This window comes from Podarcis gaigeae (genome assembly GCF_964106915.1).
Source record: "Podarcis gaigeae genome assembly, chromosome: 8".
In the NCBI taxonomy this organism is placed as follows: domain Eukaryota; kingdom Metazoa; phylum Chordata; class Lepidosauria; order Squamata; family Lacertidae; genus Podarcis; species Podarcis gaigeae.
In genome coordinates this window covers 25909409-25929314 of record NC_139684.1, presented here as the reverse complement: position 1 = coordinate 25929314, position 19906 = coordinate 25909409, and the positions used below count along the sequence as shown (strand labels likewise).

At 51.2% G+C, this 19906-nt stretch overlaps 1 protein-coding gene and 1 long non-coding RNA gene across 11 annotated transcripts in view; one reads left to right on the top strand and one right to left on the bottom strand.

The window, feature by feature from the left end:
• Positions 1–19906, top strand: part of LOC310850687 (calmodulin-binding transcription activator 1-like) — a 683171-nt gene that overhangs the window by 644136 nt on the left and 19129 nt on the right. For 6 of the 10 annotated variants that reach the window (XM_083752369.1, XM_083752371.1, XM_083752372.1 and 3 more), the window contains exons 8-15: positions 1576–3452; positions 6538–6664; positions 8146–8280; positions 13749–13897; positions 15056–15252; positions 16129–16207; positions 16552–16867; positions 17771–18285. In XM_083752369.1, coding sequence (XP_083608495.1) covers positions 1576–3452; positions 6538–6664; positions 8146–8280; positions 13749–13897; positions 15056–15252; positions 16129–16207; positions 16552–16867; positions 17771–18285 — 3395 coding nt within the window. Of the gene's footprint in view, positions 1–1575; positions 3453–6537; positions 6665–8145; positions 8281–11077; positions 11230–11418; positions 11526–11637; positions 11784–13748; positions 13898–15055; positions 15253–16128; positions 16208–16551; positions 16868–17770; positions 18286–19906 lie in introns of those variants that run through there. The other 4 variants (XM_083752376.1, XM_083752370.1, XM_083752377.1 and 1 more) reach the window with 4 other exon arrangements.
• LOC310850891 lies at positions 15445–19876 on the bottom strand. Its single transcript, XR_014567443.1, has 3 exons — positions 19437–19876; positions 18556–18685; positions 15445–15632 (listed from the first exon to the last, which is right to left on the bottom strand). It is a non-coding gene; the product is annotated as an uncharacterized lncRNA (long non-coding RNA).

Here is a 19906-nt window from a genome sequence, read left to right as displayed (position 1 = left end):
CAGACCATGTAGACAACAGTGACATGGATGGACCAATGCTCTGACTCTGTATAAGGCAGCTTCCTGTGCTCAGGGCCAGCCCACACCTGAGATAAAGTGAAGCAACTGCCTCAGGTGGCAGAATCCACAGGGGCAGCAGATTTTGGTGTAGACCATTATTCCTCCTTTGTTCCTGATGTCAAGCTTCACTTTCCCCTTCTTCCCTGGTGGAGAGGGGAACACCATTTTGTAGTTCATTTCAAGTGTCAAAATGTCTTGGGCCAGTCCTGCCTGCGCTCCCCATGTCCCTATGGGGCAGGAGGGTTGAAGAGCTCTTAGCCATAATACCTTAAACAGGACCCTACATTAGAGAGACGGCAGACATGAGATGTGGACAGATCAGCCGATTTCTAGGCAACTTGGGGAGGTAACTTCCAGTTTGCCCCTTTCCTGAGCATTCAGCCCGATTTGCTGGTGGGGAGGTCACATTATTTTGTCAAAGGAAGTATTATCCTTCGCTTCCCAGCGTATTTGCTGGTCACTTTGCTTAGTGCAAAAGGTCCAGTCTTTTGAGAAAACAGGTCTGTTCAAGAGCTGGAAATTGACTATAGTTGCACGGCCTGCACTTGCCAGGATACAGCTGAATCCTCACCCCACCAATAAAAGGGGACATTCTGTATGTGCCCCAAATTTCATACATACATTCTGTCTTCTTTCTTCTTCAGACTACAAACCTCTTTTAAATAATCTCACAAAGAATTGCATTAATTTTGTATATTTTATCTTAAAATATGTGTTTTGTACACATTTTATTCTAAAATGCTTACTTTTAAATGCATTTGAACCTAAACTATGAATCTTTTTTTATGATTTTCAGATTTATACATGTCAATAATTTTACAGTCATTTTAACATTCCAAAACTTGACTTCCTTCCCCTTCTTTCCATGGTTCCTTAAATTCTTTTAATTTATACTCTCCTCCCTCTTGTTCTAATAAATTTCTATAAGTTGTCCACCCTTCTATCATATTTTTCTTTACTGCTATAGCTTCCAACGGTGAGAGCCAAAGTGGTGTTTTTACCTTTAATAAATGTTTGTATTTATCCCATACTCTATAGAATTTTTTCCTAATTATATGATTTGTAAATCCTTTATGTACTTTCATCTCTTCATACCATAAATAAGCATGCCAACCAAAAATATTATCATGACCTTCTAAGTCTAGAATATGTGAATTCTCTAATGTCATCCATTCCTTCAACAAACAAAGACAGGATGCCTCGTAGTATAGTCTCATATCAAAACCAATGAAAAGCTGAGTTCCCTCTGGTCCACTTCTAAGTCCAAGAGGCACAAATCCAGCTCTAGGCAAAACATGTTCAGGCTGAAGCTCTGAATCCCCCAACAGGTTGATCATTTCATGGTGCTTTTGCCCATCTTGATCTTGCTCTAAGGCTGACAGCTGTAGAAAGCTTCAGCTGTTCAGTCCCAGCCATCCCTCTGCATTAGAAAGTAATACAGAGAAACTTCTGGCATAAGGACCAGCTGGCTTGTGTTCCAGTCCATGATTAACCTTCTTTTTCTGCTTGGGACAGGCGCAGGTAGCAGTGTGCACCACAAGTGCAACAGTGCCAAACACCGCATCATCTCACCAAAGGTCGAGCCGAGGTCAGGCGGGTACAGCGCCCACTCTGAGGTGCAGAACAACGATGTCTCCGAAGGGAAGAACGAGCACAGCCATGGCAAGTCCTCCAGCCGGGAGAAAAGGAATGGCAAAGTGGCCAAGCCGGTCCTGCTGCATCAGAACAGCACAGAGGTCTCCTCGACCAATCAGGTGGAAGTCCCCGACACCACGCAGAACTCCCCCGTGTCCATCAGCAGTGGGTTGAACAGTGACCCCGATGTGGCGGACAGCCCGGCTGTCACCGGGGTCTCCAGCATGGCCGTTGCCTCAGTGATGGGCAACCTGTCGCAGAGCGCCACGGTCTTCATGTCGGATGTGACCAGCGAGGCCGTCTACACAATGTCACCCACCGCGGGTCCCAATCAGCACCTCCTCTCCTCGGACGCAGCTGCCCAAGGGCTGGTCCTGGCCGTGAGCTCGGATGGCCACAAGTTCACCTTCCCCACCGCCAGCAGCTCAGAGGGCCTGTCCATGCTGCCCGCCAGCGTCTCCGAAGAGCTGGTGCTCTCCACCACTCTCGACAGTGGCCGGAAGATCCCAGAAACCACGATGAATTTCGACCCGGACTGCTTCCTTAACAATCCCAAGCAGGGGCAGACGTATGGAGGAGGAGGCCCCAAGGCAGATTGCCTGGGCCCCAACATCAGGCAGTCACCCACGACAGAGCGCGGGTTCAACTTCAGCGCAGCCCTCACCAAGGAGATTAAGACGGAAGACACGTCCTTTGAGCAACAGTTGTCGAAAGAAGCGTTCTCCTCCTCTTCCTCGTCCAACTCGCTCACCCTTACGACCGGCTCCAGTTTGCTCCCGTCCGGCGGAGGCCTCAGCCCCAGTACCACCTTGGAACAAATGGACTTTAGCGCAATCGATTCCAACAAGGATTACTCCTCTGGTTTCAACCAAGCGGTCCAGAGCCCCCACGTCCACCAGACCCCTTCCCCCAGTTTCTTCCTGCAGGATGCCAGCAAACCTCTGCCTCTGGAGCAAAACAGCCACAACAACCTGAACGATGCAAGCAGTTCCTTTGTCAACCCTTTAGGGCTCCCCAACGTGAAGACGGAGGCTTCCTCCCAGAGTACTTCCAACTGCAACGGCACGGTGGAAGCTCGCATCGAGTCCACCTCTTCGCTCCAGCTCATGCAGTTCCAGGCAAACTTCCAGGCTATGTCGGCCGAAGGCGAGGTCCCAATGGAGACCTCTCCGCAGGCAGATGGGAATGAGAACCTGCTGAAGACGGGGGAGCTCCAGGCCTGTGGTGGGACAGAGCACTACATGCAGCCCGAGACCAACGGGGGCAGCTTGCGGAATGGGAACAGCCTCCCCATCCTCCAAGGGAACATGGTGCAAGGCCTCTACCCAGTAGCCCACCCAGGTTTGAACAACTCCTCCAACATGGAGCTGAGCTTGGACCACTTTGACATCTCCTTTAGCAACCAGTTCTCTGACCTGATCAATGATTTCATCTCGGTGGAAGGTGGGAGCAACACCATCTACGGGCACCAGCTGGTATCAGGCGAGAGCAGTGGGCTGTCCCAGCCGGAGGACGCCAACCGGGCCTCCTACAGCCAGGCAGAGATGTGTATCCCCTGCTGCAGCCCCCAGCAAGCCAGCCTGCACCTCAGCAGCAGCACAGAGAACGGGGCAAGCACTCTGGCCTACATGCACGTGACTGAGGTGGTGTCGGCGGCAGCAGCAGCTGCTGCTGCTCAGGGCACCCTGGGCATGCTCCAGCAGAGCGGGCGCCTTTTCATGGTGACGGATTACTCGCCCGAGTGGTCTTATCCAGAGGTGAGCTGTTTGGCTTTTCAGCCCTTGGTGGGTTTTTGGCAGTGCTATTTTTTCTAGAAAAAGAGGCGCAGGAACTCACCATAATGAACACCTCCCTTGTTCTCTTAGAATGGCAATGGCGCCCGCCTGAGAGATGCCAGAACTGAGTTCCAGTGAGTTGCGGCTGGGGGGGGGGGAGTCCTGGGTTTTGGAAATGAGATCATTTGGCCTGCCAAGGAGGGGAGGGCCCCACCTCTCTACCTCTCTACCCATCTGTGCTCCAGGGAAGTTGGAAAGGAAGGAAAACTGAAACCACAGCATGCAAAGGAGAGGGAGCTTCTGCTGTCAGAGGTTGTATGCCTCTGAATGCCAGTCCTGGGAGCCACAAGTAGGGAGGGTGCTGTTGCTGTTGTGCTGGTGTCCTGCTTGTGGGCTTCCCAGAAGATACATCTGGTTGACCACTGTGACAACAGGATTCTGGGCTCATGGGTCCCTAAGACCTGATTGAGCTGCTGCTGGGCTCCTCTGGTGTTCCTATATTCTTCTTTCCAATAGGCATTACAGTCTCTCATTCCCACCAAGGCCTCTGTCCCTCCCTGTTTTAGGCTGAGAGATTGGGGTTATTGGGAGTAGGTAGGTGAGGGACGCAGGTGGCGCTGTGGGTTAAACCACAGAGCCTAGGACTTGCCGATCAGAAGGTCGGCGGTTCGAATCCCCATGACGGGGTGAGCTCCCGTTGTTCGGTCCCTGCTCCTGCCAACCTACCTAGCAGTTCGAAAGCATGTCACAGTGCAAGTAGATAAATAGGTACCGCTCTGGCGGGAAGGTAAACGGCATTTCTGTGCACTGCTCTGGTTTGCCAGAAGCAGCTCAGTCATGCTGGCCACATGACCCAGAAGCTGTACGCCGGCTCCCTTGGCCAATAAAGCGAGATGAGCGCCGCAACCCCAGAGTCGTTCATGACTGGACCTAATGGTCCTTTACCTTTACCTTTTAGGTGAGTGACACAGTTGCCAGCTTCAGCCTAGAAATATTTTGAGCCGGCCAGAATGCTGACCTGCTACCCACTCACCTGTGTAGAACATTTGTTCAGGCAGAAAAGTGCAAATTGCACCTTGGATGAAAGGCAGTTAGAGAGCTGTCCTCCTGGCAGTGCCACGCCACCAATCAGCTTTAGCCACATGGTGACATCACAAAACCAAACCAGAGTGGGCAGGTGTTCACTGAATGGGTGAACATTTCCGCCCTGTTTCCTAAGGCCATTCATCCTAACCCCAGAAATAAACCAGTCCATCCCCAGAGCAAAGTGCCTGTGTTTTGATGGGATGCCTTTCATGAAACACATCCTTCTGTGTTACCTTTCTCCAACTGCACGCCAAGACTCCCAGGTTGGACACTAAATGTGCACTGGCCAAGGTGCTGCAACCAGACCTGCTCACAGCATCCACACTTTTGACCCTTTAGAGAAGCAGATTTAAAAAGTATTAACAATGTGTGTGTCGAGGGCCGCCCAATCCAAGCTGGTAAAATTGCTTTTTTGAAAAGTGTTTTCCTGCCTTTCTGCCACTGGGGGTCAGCACAGGAGAAGCATATTTCGGTTTCTCTTCAGGTTTTTAGATCTCCTGCCCAAATGTGGCATTTCCTCTTTGGTAGAAACCAATGCAGGGCGGCTCTGCAACCTGAAAATGTTTCCTGTCCTACTTGTTTGGACAGAGGCAGCAGTGGGACAGAGGCCTCTCCTTCCCCCAGCCCACATTTGATTCCCTCTTCCATGCAACTTAGGCTAAAACAAGTCCTCCCTTCAGAGTCAAGGGTCAGTTTTCTTTACAAAATAAGCAGTAGCTGCAGCAAGCTACCGTGGCTTTCCCCACAGAGCCATTTCTCACTAAAAATGCCCACAGCGGGAAATATTGTGTCTTTTCCTCATGGTGAGTCGGGGCACAATATTGTTCTGAAAAACAGGCGGAGGGAGAGTGGGTTAAGTTGACCCTCCCCTGTTGCTGCTCCTCCAGGCTCTTTTACATTTTTTAGCAAAATCACGAGACTGTGACCCACTTCGCTCTCATACTGTCTAGCTGGGCCCTGAGAATCTCAGCCTGACTCAGGAGCTGCAGGCAAGCAGAGAGGGACCTTTTCAGCAGCGGCTCCCTTCTTCTGGAAGGGCTTTGGAAAGGAATTCTGAATGTCTCTCTCCTGTGTTGCGGTTCCAGTATTAATGGATTGGTTTTTATTTCTCCTGCCTCCTTCAAGCGGCTTTCCTTCAGGTGGAATGGCAACAAGCTTTGAGGTCCTTACTGGGGAGAAAGCTGGGCGGTGAACATGCCTGATAACATTCATCAGACAATAGGTTACTGCATTTTCCATTCTTTCAGATGGGGAACTGAGGCAAATAGCGACTTCTCTAGGCCACAGAGTCAACTGAAGCCAGGGGTGGTATTTGAACCCCTGCTGGTGGTGTCCAATGCTAGTCCTACTCAGAGTAGGCCCATTGAAATTAACAGACATGAGCAACTTAGGTTCATTAATTTCAGTGGGTCTACTCTCTGCATAGGTCTTAGTTGAATACCAGCTCACATCTGCCCTGTTTACATTTAGCTTCCTGTCTACTAGGTGGCATTGGTTACAGGACTTTGTTGGAGGAAATAGACAGTATCTGATGGAGCGGCACATGGTTGTTCTCTGGTTCCCACAAAGCTTGCCTTTGCTGAGTGGTGCCTTTCCAATCTTTGGGCTACAATATGGCCGTGACAGCTGGGGAAGATGGGAGTTGTAGTCCAAAGCCTCAGTTGAGCACCTTGAATCACACACAGCTCCACACTTCCAGTTCCCAACTGAAAGATAGGGGAGGCCCTCCTACCTCGCCATGGAACCCTGCCTGCTTGCCTGGTCTTGGTTGTCTCACATGCAGCGGGCATTGGCCGCCAGGGCTGAGAACCCCTTGATGCCCATATGACTCCTGCTCTTATTTCCTCTCTCTGTGGCAAATGCCAGTAGCTTTGTGGGGCAGGAGGAGGAGGGAGCCACCGAGAGGAGGCAGCCAAGAGTGGTCCAAGATTGACTCCTCCTGACCCCCATTCCCTGCTCTGCTTGCTTTTTTCCTCTGCAGGGGGGCGTGAAGGTGCTGATCACAGGGCCCTGGCAGGAGGCCAGCAATAACTACAGCTGCCTGTTTGACCAGATCTCAGTGCCGGCCTCCTTGATACAGCCGGGGGTGCTGCGCTGTTATTGCCCAGGTGAGAAATCCAGGAGTGTGTGTGTGTGTGTGTGTGTGTGTGTGTGTGTGTTTTAAAGCCACTTTGCTGGAGGCATTGCATCAGATAGAGCTGGGGCATCTTTTCACACTTGTAATGCTTGCTTCAGAACTCAGGAGCCACTCTGCTGAATAATAATAATAATAATAATAATAATAATAATAATATTTATACCCCCCCCCAGTCTGGTTGAGTTTCCCCAGCCACTCTGGGCGGCTCCCAATCGAGGGCTAAAAACAATACAGCATTAAATATTAAAAACTTCCCTAAACAGGGCTGCCTTCAGATGTCTTTTAAAAATAAGATAGCTGCTTATTTCCTTGACATCTGATGGGAGGGCGTTCCACAGGGCGGGTGCCACTACCCAGAAGGCCTTCTGTCTGGTTCCCTGTAACCTCACTTCTCACAATGAGATAACCGCCATAAGGCCCTCGGTGCTGGACCTCAGTGTCCGGGCTGAATGATGGGGGTGGAGACGCTCCTTCAGGTATACAGGACCAAGGCTATTTAGAGCTTTAAAGGTCAGCACCAACACTTTGAATTGTTCTCGGAAATGTACTGGGAGCCAATGCAGATCTCTCAGGACAGGTGCTATGTGGTCCTGGCGGCCACTCCCAGTCACCAGTCTAGCTGCTGCATTCTGGATTAATTGCAATTTCCTGGTCACCTTCAAAGGTAACCCCACATAGAGCACATTGCAGTAGTCCAAGCAGGAGATAACTAGAGCATGCACCACTCTGGCAAGACAGTCCGCGGGCAGGTAGGGCCTCAGCCTGCGTACCAGGTGGAGCTGGTAGACAGCCGCCCTGGACACAGAATTAACCTGTGCTTCCATGGACAGCTGTGAGTCCAAAATGACTCCCAGGCTGCACACCTGGTCCTTCAGGGACCAGTTCAAGCCTTTGGCTTCCAACCGCAGCATGCCAGGTTCCTGGAAACCTATGAGTTGGGGAGGAGTACGGAAGCCCTCCCCACCATTCATTTCCAGCATCTGTTATTTGTAGGTACACGGCCTCTGAGCATGGTGGTTCAATTTGACTGTCGTGTCGGTAGAGCTGTCTTCTGATCTGTTGCTTTTCATATAGATTTCTTTCCCCATCTGCTGCTGCCGTCCCAGTTTTATTGCATTGTTTAAGTTGTCCTATTGTCCAGTTTGATGTTTAAATAGTCATGCTGGCCACATGACCCGAAAAGACTCCCTCGGCCTGATGCGAGATGAGTGCCGCATCCCATAGTCAAGTTTCACTGGACTTAACTGTCCAGGGGTACTTTACCTTTACCGTACCACCTTGCAGCAGACAGAGAGCCAGCCTCTGCTTCCAGAAAGGGCAGGTGGTGGGGAGGAGAGGGAGTCACCACAGTCCCCAACACAATGAGAAAGGTGTGCTTTGCAGGTGCCCAGTGAAAGCTTCCGTGTGTTGGGATCACTTTCTTAAAAGCCACCATCTCCCTTTGCCTTTCAGCTCATGACACGGGGCTCGTCACTCTGCAAGTGGCCTTCAACAACCAGATCATCTCCAACTCGGTGGTCTTTGAGTACAAAGCACGGGCACTGCCACCCTTGCCTTCCTCTCAGCACGACTGGCTGTCCCTGGATGGTGAGAAATGCAAACATAGCTTCCAGAGTGGTGGGTGGTCTTGGGGGCAGGAGGTCAGACTGTGCAGTGGGGGCTCCAATCTCCTGAAGATGGAGAAAGTGTCAGGCTTGATCACTGGTGAATCCCTTCCTTGCAAGTAGAGCTGTTGCCTTCAGTTTTGTCTTGTAAAAGATACCTTAACCAGCCCATCCACCAGCAGGTCTCAGCCCTTGTGACTCTGGAGCACTCCCGAGTGATAAATCTCCTTCCAGAATCTAAGCCCAGAATCTAAGAATGATGTATATAGAACCAGAAGTGACTGCAAGGGCAATCACAAGTGTTTCTGGGGTGCTTCAGAACTCTGCAGCCCCAGATGTGCTCTTTCAGTAACAGGGATGCCACAAGTTCTAGGATAGCTCAGTTGGTAGAACATGAGACTGTTAATCTCAGGGTTGTGGGTTCAAGCCCCACGTTGGGCAAAAGATTCCTGCATTGCAGGAGGGTTGCACTAGATGATCCGAGTGGTCCCTTCCAACTCTACAATTCCATGATTCCATGATTTCAAAAACAGTGCCTCTCCTGGGCCACCACATCCACCAGCCTTCCAAAGCTTTGTGCCCTCCAGATTACTGATGCTGGCCTCCAACTCAGAGTGACCCCAACAGCCAGCATGACCAATGGTTAGCGAATGTGAGGAAGGTAAGGTTGCAGCTCAAACATTTAGAAGGCACCAGCTTGGGGAAGGCTGTGCAAATGAATGGGAGGATGGCAGGGGCTCTGCTCCTCCTGCTACCTGTTCCTTTGTGGAAAAAGCCATGCTCTGCCAGAGGCTCAGTCTATTAATTTCCTTGGAGGTGGGGAAGCTGACCCAGATTGTTCCCAGGTGACTCTTCAAAGAGTTCTACCTCCAGCTGACTCAGGCAACCTGGATTTTCTGTAGCTTACAGGGTGAAATGGGGGATAATGAAAATGCACTGCTCAGGTTTCCTGGAGGAACTGAGGCTCAACAAGCTAAAAGATGTGAGTGGGAGAGATGGAGGGTGCTACAGAGATCCCTTTTCTCCAACAGGAGACGATAGGGCACCATTCTGATTTCATCTAATCAAATTTTATTGGCTCTGTTTGCACAGGGTTGGTGGTGGGGTAGGAAATGATTACCATTCAAATGCAACAAGAATCAAAGCCATAAAAGTCTGCCAAACAGCAAGGCACGTAAAAGACAGTCCAGGGAGCTTTCTTTTCAAACACTTCCAGCAAATCCAGGAAACCCGACTAGCAGTGAGGAATACCTGCCCGGGGAGAGAGACACCTTGGAGGAGGTGCAGCTCCTGCAAAGCAGCTCTGCTTTGGGGCTCTGAGCTGTCTGTGGGCTGCATCACTCCAGACATTTCATGGGGGAGCCACAATGACTAAATGTCCCTGCATGCCAAAACAACAAACCCTCCATGTGGAAAACTGTTGGGGAGAAGAAGGCCTCTGACCTCCTTCTGCAGACATTTCTTTTTGTTGGGGAAGGATCAGTTAATCAAAGGATCCCTCAGGTACATTTAATCATGCAATCTGATAAGGCATAGTTGCAATGCCTTAGCAAGAGCTAGGCCACTATCCTTGCAAGCGTGAGGGTTGCTCAAAGACACATTGAGCATTTGCAGATGATGCGAAACTGTGAGGGAGAACTACTATCACCGCAGACCTTGAGAGAACAGGAAACTGGGCCAAAACTAATAAAAAAAAATTACAGCAACAAATGCAAAGTTCTATATTTAGTGAGGTGCACCCTGAGGTTTTGTTGTTGTTGTCATTTGGGGGGGACCTGCCTTGGCAACAATACATGCAAAAAGGATCTCAGAATTGTAATCAGCTACAACCTGAACATGAGCCAGCACTGTGATATGGCTGCAAAAAAAGAAAAAAAAGGCAAATAATTTTAGGCAACATGAATAGGCTCATAGTTTCCAAGTCCTGGGAAGTAATAGTTCTAATTTATTCATCAGTAGTCCAACCTGGTCTGGAGGACTGTGTCCAGGTATGAGTGCCACACTCTTAAGAATGATGTAGACAAGTTGTATTATAGACTTGGGAGGGACCTTGGGGACACGTGATGCCTGGCTCAGTGCAGGAGTTGCAACAGCAGCCTCCTTAGCTGGTGACCGTTCCACCTCCAGCCAAGGAGAGCCCATCTCCTGAGGCAGCCTTCCAAATGGGGAGCGTGTCACACCCTGAAATGCAGGAATGCCCAAAGTCATTTCTCAGGCTTGGCTTGGCTGAGCGGGGCACCGGCATTCGGGAGGGGGAGGCAGGGAATAATGGCTCCCGTGTGATTTTGGGGTGGGAGGAGAGGAAGGTATATCTGATCTAGGAAAGGGGGGGGGATTGCCTTGCCGGCTCTGCTCCGGACGCTGAAGGGGACCTGCCCAAGGGAAGGCCGTCCCAACGTCGATCCCACCCCAGTTTAGCCATGCGTCCTTGCCGCAGACCCTTTGCTTCACGGGTGCCCCGGCACAAGAGTTGGAGGAGACTCCCGCCAAAGCCCACCCGCAGGGATGGGGGGGGGAGTGGGGGAAGCAGGGAGGCCGAATCCAGGGACGGCAGGAGCAACCCGAAGGCAAGCCGTGGGGGGGGGCACTTTTCAGCCCGCGGAGGAGAAGGGAGGAGGACGGCGCAAGGCATAGCGACTTGCAGCTTGGAGGGCGACGGCCGACAGCCAGCCAGGGCCGGCGAAGGGGCGAGGCGGGCGGCTCAGCCCGGCAGGAGGGGGGCGGCGTTGCCGCGCAGAGGCGGCTCCAGCCGCGCTTTGTCATAATGCGGAGCGCCCCCTCCCCGGCGGCTGCATTGCGGGCGCAGAGCGGCGGCAAGAGCGAGCGGGACTGGCCAGGTCGCTCGCTCTCCGGGGCGAGCGCATCCTCCTTCTCCTCCTTCTCGTGCGCTCCGGCCGGGCATGGCGGGGCCGCGACGGACGGCGCAGGCAAGGCAGGGCTGGGCTGGGCTCCGCGGGCGAGGTGGGCGGCGGCGGCGCGGGGCGTCCCGGGCCGGGCACCTGTTGCGCTGCCCCGACGGCTCCTCATTGGCTCCGGCGCGCGTGTGGCGAGCGGGCGCTCCCCGGCGGCAGCGGGGGCTGATGTCACTTTCCGCGCTGCGGATTGGCCGCGCAGAGGCGGGGAAGGAAAAGGAGGGCTGCCCAAAGAGCCCGGCGGGCTGGCCGGCCGCTCGCTCGCTCGGGCTGCGTCCGAAGGGACCCACGGGCGGGCGGGCGAGCTGGCTGGCAGGTAAGTGCGCCTCGCTCCCGCCCTGCCCACTTTTTTTGCGCCACCGCGGGGCCAGCGCGGAAGGTGGGAGCGGACTCCGGGGGAGCGCCAGGCGCGGACGAGGAGCGGGGAAAGTTCCCAGCTGCACGTGGGGAAGGAACGCGCCCTCTTCTCCCCCGCCCCCCACGGAAGTTCCTCGCTATCCCCTACTTCGGGAGCAGGCTCCTGATCGCCCACTGCCAGCAGCGGCGGCGACCTCTCCCTCGGGGCGTCCGAAATGTAAGAAAACTTGTTTTGAAATGCGGGGGACGGGGAGAGAAAGCGTTTGGAGCAAGAAAGTGGTGAAGCCTGCCCCGTCCCCCGCTCCAAGGAAGTGCCAGGCCTCCTTGAACTGGTTGACCCTCGGGGCCGATTTTTAGACAATAGTGTGATTAGTATACAGCTAGATGGCGGGCGGGTGATTTTTGCAAACTGTGCTCCCCCAAAATAGGCTACTCAGCCGGAAGAGGTGGCCTGTGGAACTGCCTGCCTTGATTTGCCACCCTGGAAGTGGAGCGAAATCCCAAGAGAGGGAGTGTCCCCCCCCCCCCGTCGAAATCTGACAGTGTCAGGGATCTCAGTCCCCAGCTGGATTTATCCTGGGGCATGGGAGAGCTGGTTTTCCCCCAGGCAGGTTCATCACTTGATGACCATCACCTAAAGTAGAGTACGTGGATTCTCTCCCTTGCTCCAGAGGGCAGGCCCAGAGGCCAAAGGTGCAAATGGGAAGGAGGAATGCCCCTCATGGTACAAGGTGTTCCACTGTGGAAGCAAGGCAGCCTCTGGGGGTGATGGGCTCTATCTATACTGTTAGGGTGCTGTCATGGGTGCTGTAGTTGCAGATCTCTGCCTTGCACAAGGTTGGGCTAGATGTCCTGCAGCTCTGTCATTCTATAGTTATGCTGTACAGCAAAGTCCTTCCCCTCCAGGCTGCAGATATTAGGCCCTCAAACATGTGGGTGATGCCTGGAAGAATCTGGGGTAGGGGAATGGCCAACTAGGTTATATTTATTTGCTTGTCATATTTCTGTCCCCCAGCACCACCAAGATCCCAGGGAGACAAACAACAGTGTAGTTTAAAATAAGATAAAACATTTAAAGCAATTAAGGACATCTGAAAAGAACAGCTAATAATGTCAAGCTTTGTGGAATCAGAATTTCTCAGTTATCAAATAGAAATGTTTTTTAAACTCCTCCTAAATGTTAGTTTTGAGAGAGACAGAGGCATCTCACCAGGGAGGACCACAGATGGCGAACCACCACCAAAGGGACCCTGTCGCTAGTCAGTGCCAGTTGAACAACTACCAGAAGTGGCAGCACCAATTGTAGGGCTTGAGATAGTTGATATTTGAAGGGGGGGGTTACCTGGGTCCCGGCTGTTTAGGGCAGCGCTTTCAGGATTGGTGATGCTTGGCCCCTTGGGGCTGCTTCACCCACCAATCCAGCAGCTGCATTCTGCATTTGATTGTCAGTCTTCCAAAGGCATTGGTACCCTAAATATAATTCCGTCACTATTCCCCCACCTGAGAGAGAAGCAGGGTCAGTGACTCAAAAGTAACATGGTTGACTGAACGATTTCTACATGAAATCTGGGCAAGCAAGATGCATTGTGACATTTCAAGGGCAGAAGCATCCTGAGAGTGCAGAGTAGGGTCGGTGGTGGGTGTGGCTTGTGCAGAGACTTATGTGGTCCTCTTGGTGCCAGATGCACCAAGAGGGCTGCATAAGTCCCCCAGGCCTGAGGTTCCTCACTGTTTCACTAAGGCTTTTGGAAGGATGCAAGCTGGCCATCCTCAGTGCCTTGGTATCCAAAGATAAACGCCTGTGACTTGGAGGGCTCATTTAGCCTACATGCCTGCTAGCTGTTGTTGGGTCTATCCATTGGAAGGTGCCAAAGACCCTGGGCATGCATTGCTTTCTTTTTGAGAATGTTTAAATACAGAAGCTGATTCTGTTTTGGGTGGTTGAGAAAACCCAAGAAAGCACTCAGAAGCAGGACAGTGTGATGCAGAAGAGCAGAAGAAGAATTGCTAGCACATTGATTCCCCCAGATTCCTCCACATGCATCCTTGTGGTTACAGACTTCTCAAGACTTGGGACCCTTTTGTCAATGATTTGCCTTTTGCTTTTGCTCCCCATGTCATGAATGGGAGTAGCCCTCTGATTCACTCTCTTTCTCCTTGTTTCTCTCCTGTGTTGCCGCAGAGAACCAGTTCAGGATGTCTATCCTGGAGCGACTTGAGCAGATGGAGCGGAGGATGGCCGAAATGACTGGGTCCCAGCAGCAGCAGCACAAGCAAGGCGTAGGTGGTGGTGGGGGCAACGGCAGCGGCAATGGAGGTAGCCAAGCACAGGTACATGCTGAGCCCCCTGGCTGTGTTCCTGGGTGCCCCACAGGAGTACTTTACATTCAAGAGACTTTTGCAGTCTCTTCAGACTTTTGTGCCACTCTAGAGAGGTTTCCTCCTTCCTCTTGACTTTGAAGTGGCTGCTGATGGTGCAAAACAAAAAACCACCAGTACCGACTGGGAGGAGGGGAACATTTAAGGTAGAGGCTTTGTGCTCCATGATGCTGGACCACCCACCGTAGGTCAGTGGTAGAGCCCATCCTTTGCATGCTGAAGGTTCTAGGCTCAATCTCCTATGATATCTCCAAGGTGGGGCTGGAAATGTCTCCTGCTTGAAACCCTGGAGAGTTGCTGCCAGTCAGTGTCGACAGTACTGAGCTAGATGAACCAATGGTCAGACTCAATGAAAGGCAGCTTCCTATTTATCTTCTATGTTCAGTGTTGATCATGAAAATTCACAGTCCATTTTGGGTGCAAAAAGCAGACCATTGCTTCATTTAGCTCGGTTTTGACTGTTGGTGGCTCTCCACAGTTTCAGGGAGGGTTTCTTCCTGGAGATGCCATTGAGGATTGAACCAGGGACCTTCTGCATGCAAAGCAGCTGCTTCAGCACTGAGCTATGGACCTTTTTCAGTTTATCAATTGCCCCTTGAAGACAACGAGTAAGGAGAGATATGTGCTACTATGTGGAAATTAAAGAAGCTAAAAGGCTTAGAAATGAGAGCCACTAATATTGTAGTTAGTGTAATTGGTTGCTCATTCTGAAGAGGGAAAATAATGCATAGGCAGTTTAAAAACAACAACAACAACCAGAGTATCTTCCGCATTAGCTCCCTGGGCCCTTCCCAGCTGTATTCTTGGGGAAGGCTGAAATGGTCCTGAAGACAAGCACAGGGAGTGTCCTAGCTGGCAGCCTGGTCCTTTCTCACAAGCTCAGACTTGCACTTCCTTGTGTTTTCCCATGTTTGAGGGACATAACCCATTCATAGCACAGAGCAACAAGCCCCAGCTGTTTGAGGACAGACTCTTCCCCCCCTTCAAGCTATCATTTGTTCATAGCAAAATCCATTAAGAAGCCTTAGACTCTGCTCCCTCTCTGCCCACACTGCTTGGTTTGCTCTCCTGAGAGCTAGCCCCTGAGCCCAGTGCATCTCTCCCTTGCAGTGCATCTCAGGGGCAGCCACCTTGGGGAACTGCTTTGAGAGCCGTGTGGTGGTTGTGTGTGAGAAGATGATGAGCAGGGCCTGCTGGGCCAAATCCAAGCACCTCATCCACTCCAAGACCTTCCGGGGGATGACCCTCCTGCACCTGGCAGCAGCCCAGGGCTATGCGACCCTCATCCAGACTCTCCTTAAATGGCGGTAAGAACCCGGGGGGTGCAGGGGCAGGTTCTGGGGGTGGGCACTTGGCTATGCCACTTACATAGGAGGAGGCAGCTCCTGGGGTTCAGAGCTGTCCTGGGGACTTGGTAGGAACCCCTTAAGGGCTGTTGAAGCCCCCAAGTGACTAGTTGACTACCCCTTTTGCAAAACAAATTCAAGACTAAAATAAAATTATTTGAAAATAATACAAAAATGGCATTTAATGCCTTTTTTTAAAAAAGCACTAAAATCCTACTCAGCTGCGTGCTGCAGGGGAAGTCCAGTTCATGGTTCCTTCATACACATGTGGTGGTAAAGTGCTGAAGTTGCCTAGTTCTGGGATGAAATATTTGTAGAAGTAACAAAAATACTGGGAAAACCTGTAAAAAAGAAGAAGAAAGAAACCACTGGAAATAACATTTTTAGGTGTATTCAGCAGAGACGAACTAAGACTTAGTAAATGGCAGCAAGAACATTGCTAGCCAGAAACTGGAAAGAAGCAAAGTGTTTAAATGTATTAAAATGGTACAGTGTAATTTGGGAAATGGCACTTTCTGTAAAAAAAAGATTTTTCTTTATATTGACATCAGCAACCTTCGGACTCTCTCCACTCCAGTGCTTATACAAACTTTACTGTTATTATTTAGATCTAAACTATGTCTTTAGGTGGGGTAAAAGGGGGGTGCTAGGGAGGATGTTTAGTTTATTATTTCCCCCTCTTCAATATGTAACTCAAAAGTACAATTTTTTTTGCAAGTAACTTAATAAAAAAAAAAGCACCACAGTCGAGCTGCCACCCACATTGGGGGGGGCAAAGATTCCCCCCTCACCTGAGTAAGCAGCCCCAAATGACTACTCTCCTTCTTGGGCCCCCAGTACCAAGCATGCTGACAGCATCGACCTAGAGCTGGAAGTGGACCCCTTGAACGTGGATCATTTCTCCTGCACACCGCTGGTAAGTAGCCACGGCCTGCCCACGAGGTGCTCAAAGTCACTTTTCTTTGCAGCTTGTGGTAACCAGGGAGAGGGTGGCATGAGTTTCCCACTGGGATCATTGCACAAGTTTTGCATCCTTAACATGCCACTCCCTTTCCCTGAGCATATGTGATGGAGTAGGCTTGCCAGCTGTGTCCAACTCCAAGAGACTTGAATGTGAAACAATGGAGCTGTCATATCCTGGAGTGCACACACCAAGACTTGACAAGCCTACAAACAGATGGTTCTTTGAGTGGGTCCTGTACTCTGCCACAGTCCCCTCTCCTTTTCTTCCTTGCCCACCCAACTTCTTTTTTCTTCCAGATGTGGGCATGCGCGCTGGGCCACATGGATGCAGCTGTTGTCCTTTACAAGTGGGACCGCCGCGCTATCTCCATCCCCGACTCCCTCGGGAGGCTCCCCTTGGCTATTGCTCGTTCTCGGGGCCACGTGAAGCTGGCCGAGTGCCTCGAGCACCTGCAGCGGGAGGAGCAAGCCCAACTCAGGCAAACCCCCCGGATCCCCTGTCCTTCGCATGAGGAACCCAGCAGTGAGAACTGGATCGCCCAGTGGCACAGTGAGATGGTGGCCTCTCAGGAGCCCCAGAAGGGAGTCACCGTGGTTTCCAATTCCAATACAGGTAGGATGTTGTTGTTGTTTTTGTTTGAAAGGCCTCCATCACATTCCTTGGAGAAAAGGTTTGGCCCATTCTCCTCCTCCTTCATTTGTTTCCCAGAAACTTAGGACGATCACACAGTGGCTAACTTTGGACGTCAGTATCCTGGCTCAATAAGCTGAGCTATGCACAAAGCTTCTACCTGCTGGCTCCATCTACTTCTTTCTTCTGCTCTTGCTGCACACCATGAAGACTTCAGGGGTTAACCATTATTTCCTTATTGTCCAAACCGGGAAATGCTGGTTACTAGGGTGGGGGCACACCAGATTTTGAGACAAACTTCTACTGTGGTTTCAGAACCTGGTTTGGGCCAGCCCTGGCAACCATGGTTTCCTGGTTTATATGGAATGGGAAGCTATGGTTACTTTACACCTGACATCTGGTACTGAGGAGGGAAGGGGCAGTGCAACAGCAGAACACAGGCACAAGCCCCTCTATGTACCCCAGCTTAACAAGTTCTGTTCTCCAGTGCAGGTGATTGAGTCCTCTTGGTTTATCACAACTAGACCCTTGCCTTCCTGTTATGATCTAGAAACAGACTCAGGATGAGGCCAGTTTAGAGACCAGCTCTGCTCCCTCTCAACAGTGTCCACCAAATGTGTCCTTTAACACCGGGATGCTATTCACATATGTGGGGAAACTACGGTGCCTGCCCCCTCTGTCATAAGGAGAGGGCCTGCGTGCGTCTCCATACAGAGCTGGTGCAGAGGTGCTCTGCTGTTCCCCAGCTTGGACACTTGCTTGCCAGGGCTCCAGAGCCTCATTGTTCCTTTGGCAGAGTGAACGCAGGGCACATTTCATGGGAGCAGTGCATGCACATGCACACTTGCATGGCTGAATCCTCACTTGTCTTCTGTTTGGTTCCAGAGCTGAGGCGGCCCCGGTCCGAGCCCTCCAGTTACTACAGCAGCGAGAGCCAGAAGGAGTACCCCGCGCCCAAAAAACACAAACTGAACCCCGACTACTTCTCTGCTCGGCAGGAGAAGCTTCTTTCCACCGCCCTGAGCCTGGAGCAGCCGAGTGCCCGGAAGCCAAGCTCCAGTGCTAAGCAATCCCTCCCAGAGACAATCAGCCCCAGGCATGGGGTGCGGGACTATGCGCGGGAGCTTGTCTCCGAAGTGGCTGGCTACCACGGCTCCGGCACACAGGCAGGGGCCAAGTGGAGCCCAAAGGAGGCGTATATTGGCGTGCCTGCGATGCAGGTGGCAGGCAGCCCCAAGGGGCTGGCGCTGGGGAAGGACTCAGGGGCCCAGCGGCTCCATCCGCGGGAGCAGATGAGCGTGCTGATGATGGCGGAGCGGGAGGTGGCTGACGCAGAGCTCCTCTCCTTCCGAGACGGCACAGAAAGTGAGGACTGCTTGCATCACATGGATGACCTGCAGGTGAGCCTTCATAAAACACACACCAGGGGAGTGAACCATCCAATATCAAAAGCACTGCAAACAAAACAATCATTAAAATGACTAGCTATGCAAGAGGTGGTTTAAACATTTTTTTAAAAAGTCATGAAAAAGGTGGAAGTGAGAATGTCGTTGCCAAATCTCTACTGGAAGAGTATTCCACAGCATGGAACCTGGGGCACTTAAACTCCCAATTTTTGGTTGAGGCCCATTGGGCTTCTGTAACATGGGGGAGCAACTAGCAGTGCTCACCTGGATAATCTCAGTGATCAGGCTGGGATATATGAAGGTTCAAACAGTCCTCAAGGTACCCTGGGCCCAAGCTGCTCAAGGTGTTGTATATCAGCAGAAGAACCTTGAACCTGGCCTGGAATAGAAACACCTGAAATAAATAAGGATAGGAGGAAAGAATTGGTGTCTATTAGCATGTATGTGAGTGTAAAAGAGGGCAAGGGGTCTGTCCACTGCATGTGGCCCTCAGTAGAGCAAAAAAGGCCAAGGTGGGTCAGGCGATATTCCCTGACCATTTAAAATATTCTATGTCAGCCCTCCTTGCTATTCTGAGGGACTGGGAGGCTCTGCTTTTACGGCTGACTATCACGGAACCCAATTCCCTCAGCCTTGGTGGTATAATAAACAAAGGTTTAGGTAGCTGTGCTGCTTTTATTTCCCACTTCTACCAACACACTCAGAACAGCTTTCAACAGCTGTTCAACAGCTTTCAACAGCTGATATAGCCAGCTTAGGGGTGAGGTGGACATTTACACTAGAGACAGGATGAACTCCTGACTAAGATGTCTGGCTTCTTAAGGGGAATGCTGTGTGCCTGAGAGAAATATGGATATTTGCAAAGGGGTCTAAAAGGTGCTTGCTGACACTTTCTGAAGACTCACAAAGTGCTGCTGTTGCTGACCCCAGCCTCTTTCACCTCAACCCAAATTCCTTAAACATCCACCACATACAAATTTGCCCACCACCCACTCCAGCTCCTGGGGGAAAACTATACTCCTGGCTGTTTGGACTGTTTGGTCAACTTCAAAAACCCGCTTGTGAGAGGAAGACCTTGACACAGGGCAGCCTCTCAAGCTAACTTCCTTCCCTTCATTGTCATCAAATGAGTATTAATAACACACTGGGCAATAGTATTTATGCCTCAGCTTTCTTTCTCTTGTCTTTTCTTCACACACCTCTTATTGATCTCCTTTTCCCTCAACTGTCAAAATTCTACGGACTCTTTCTTAAGACCCAACCTGCATGATACATTTAAAGCACCAAAATGTGACTTTAAACAGGCATGGCTTCTTCCCCCAAAGAATCCCAAGAACAGTTAAGTTTGATAAAAGTGCAGAGACTTATTAGAACACCCCTTTCCCCCTCTTTCACAGAGCTTCAATTCCCAGAGTTTTCCTGGGAAGAGGGACTGACTCTTAAACCATTCTGGGAATTATAGCCCTGTGAGGGGAATAGGTCTTCTGACAACTCTCTGCAGCCTTCGCAAGCTGCAGTTCCCATGATGCTTTGAGTGAAGCCATGACAGTTTAAAATGGTTTAAATGTAGAGGGCAAATGGGGCCCAACTGACGTTTAACTCCCAACTGATGAGA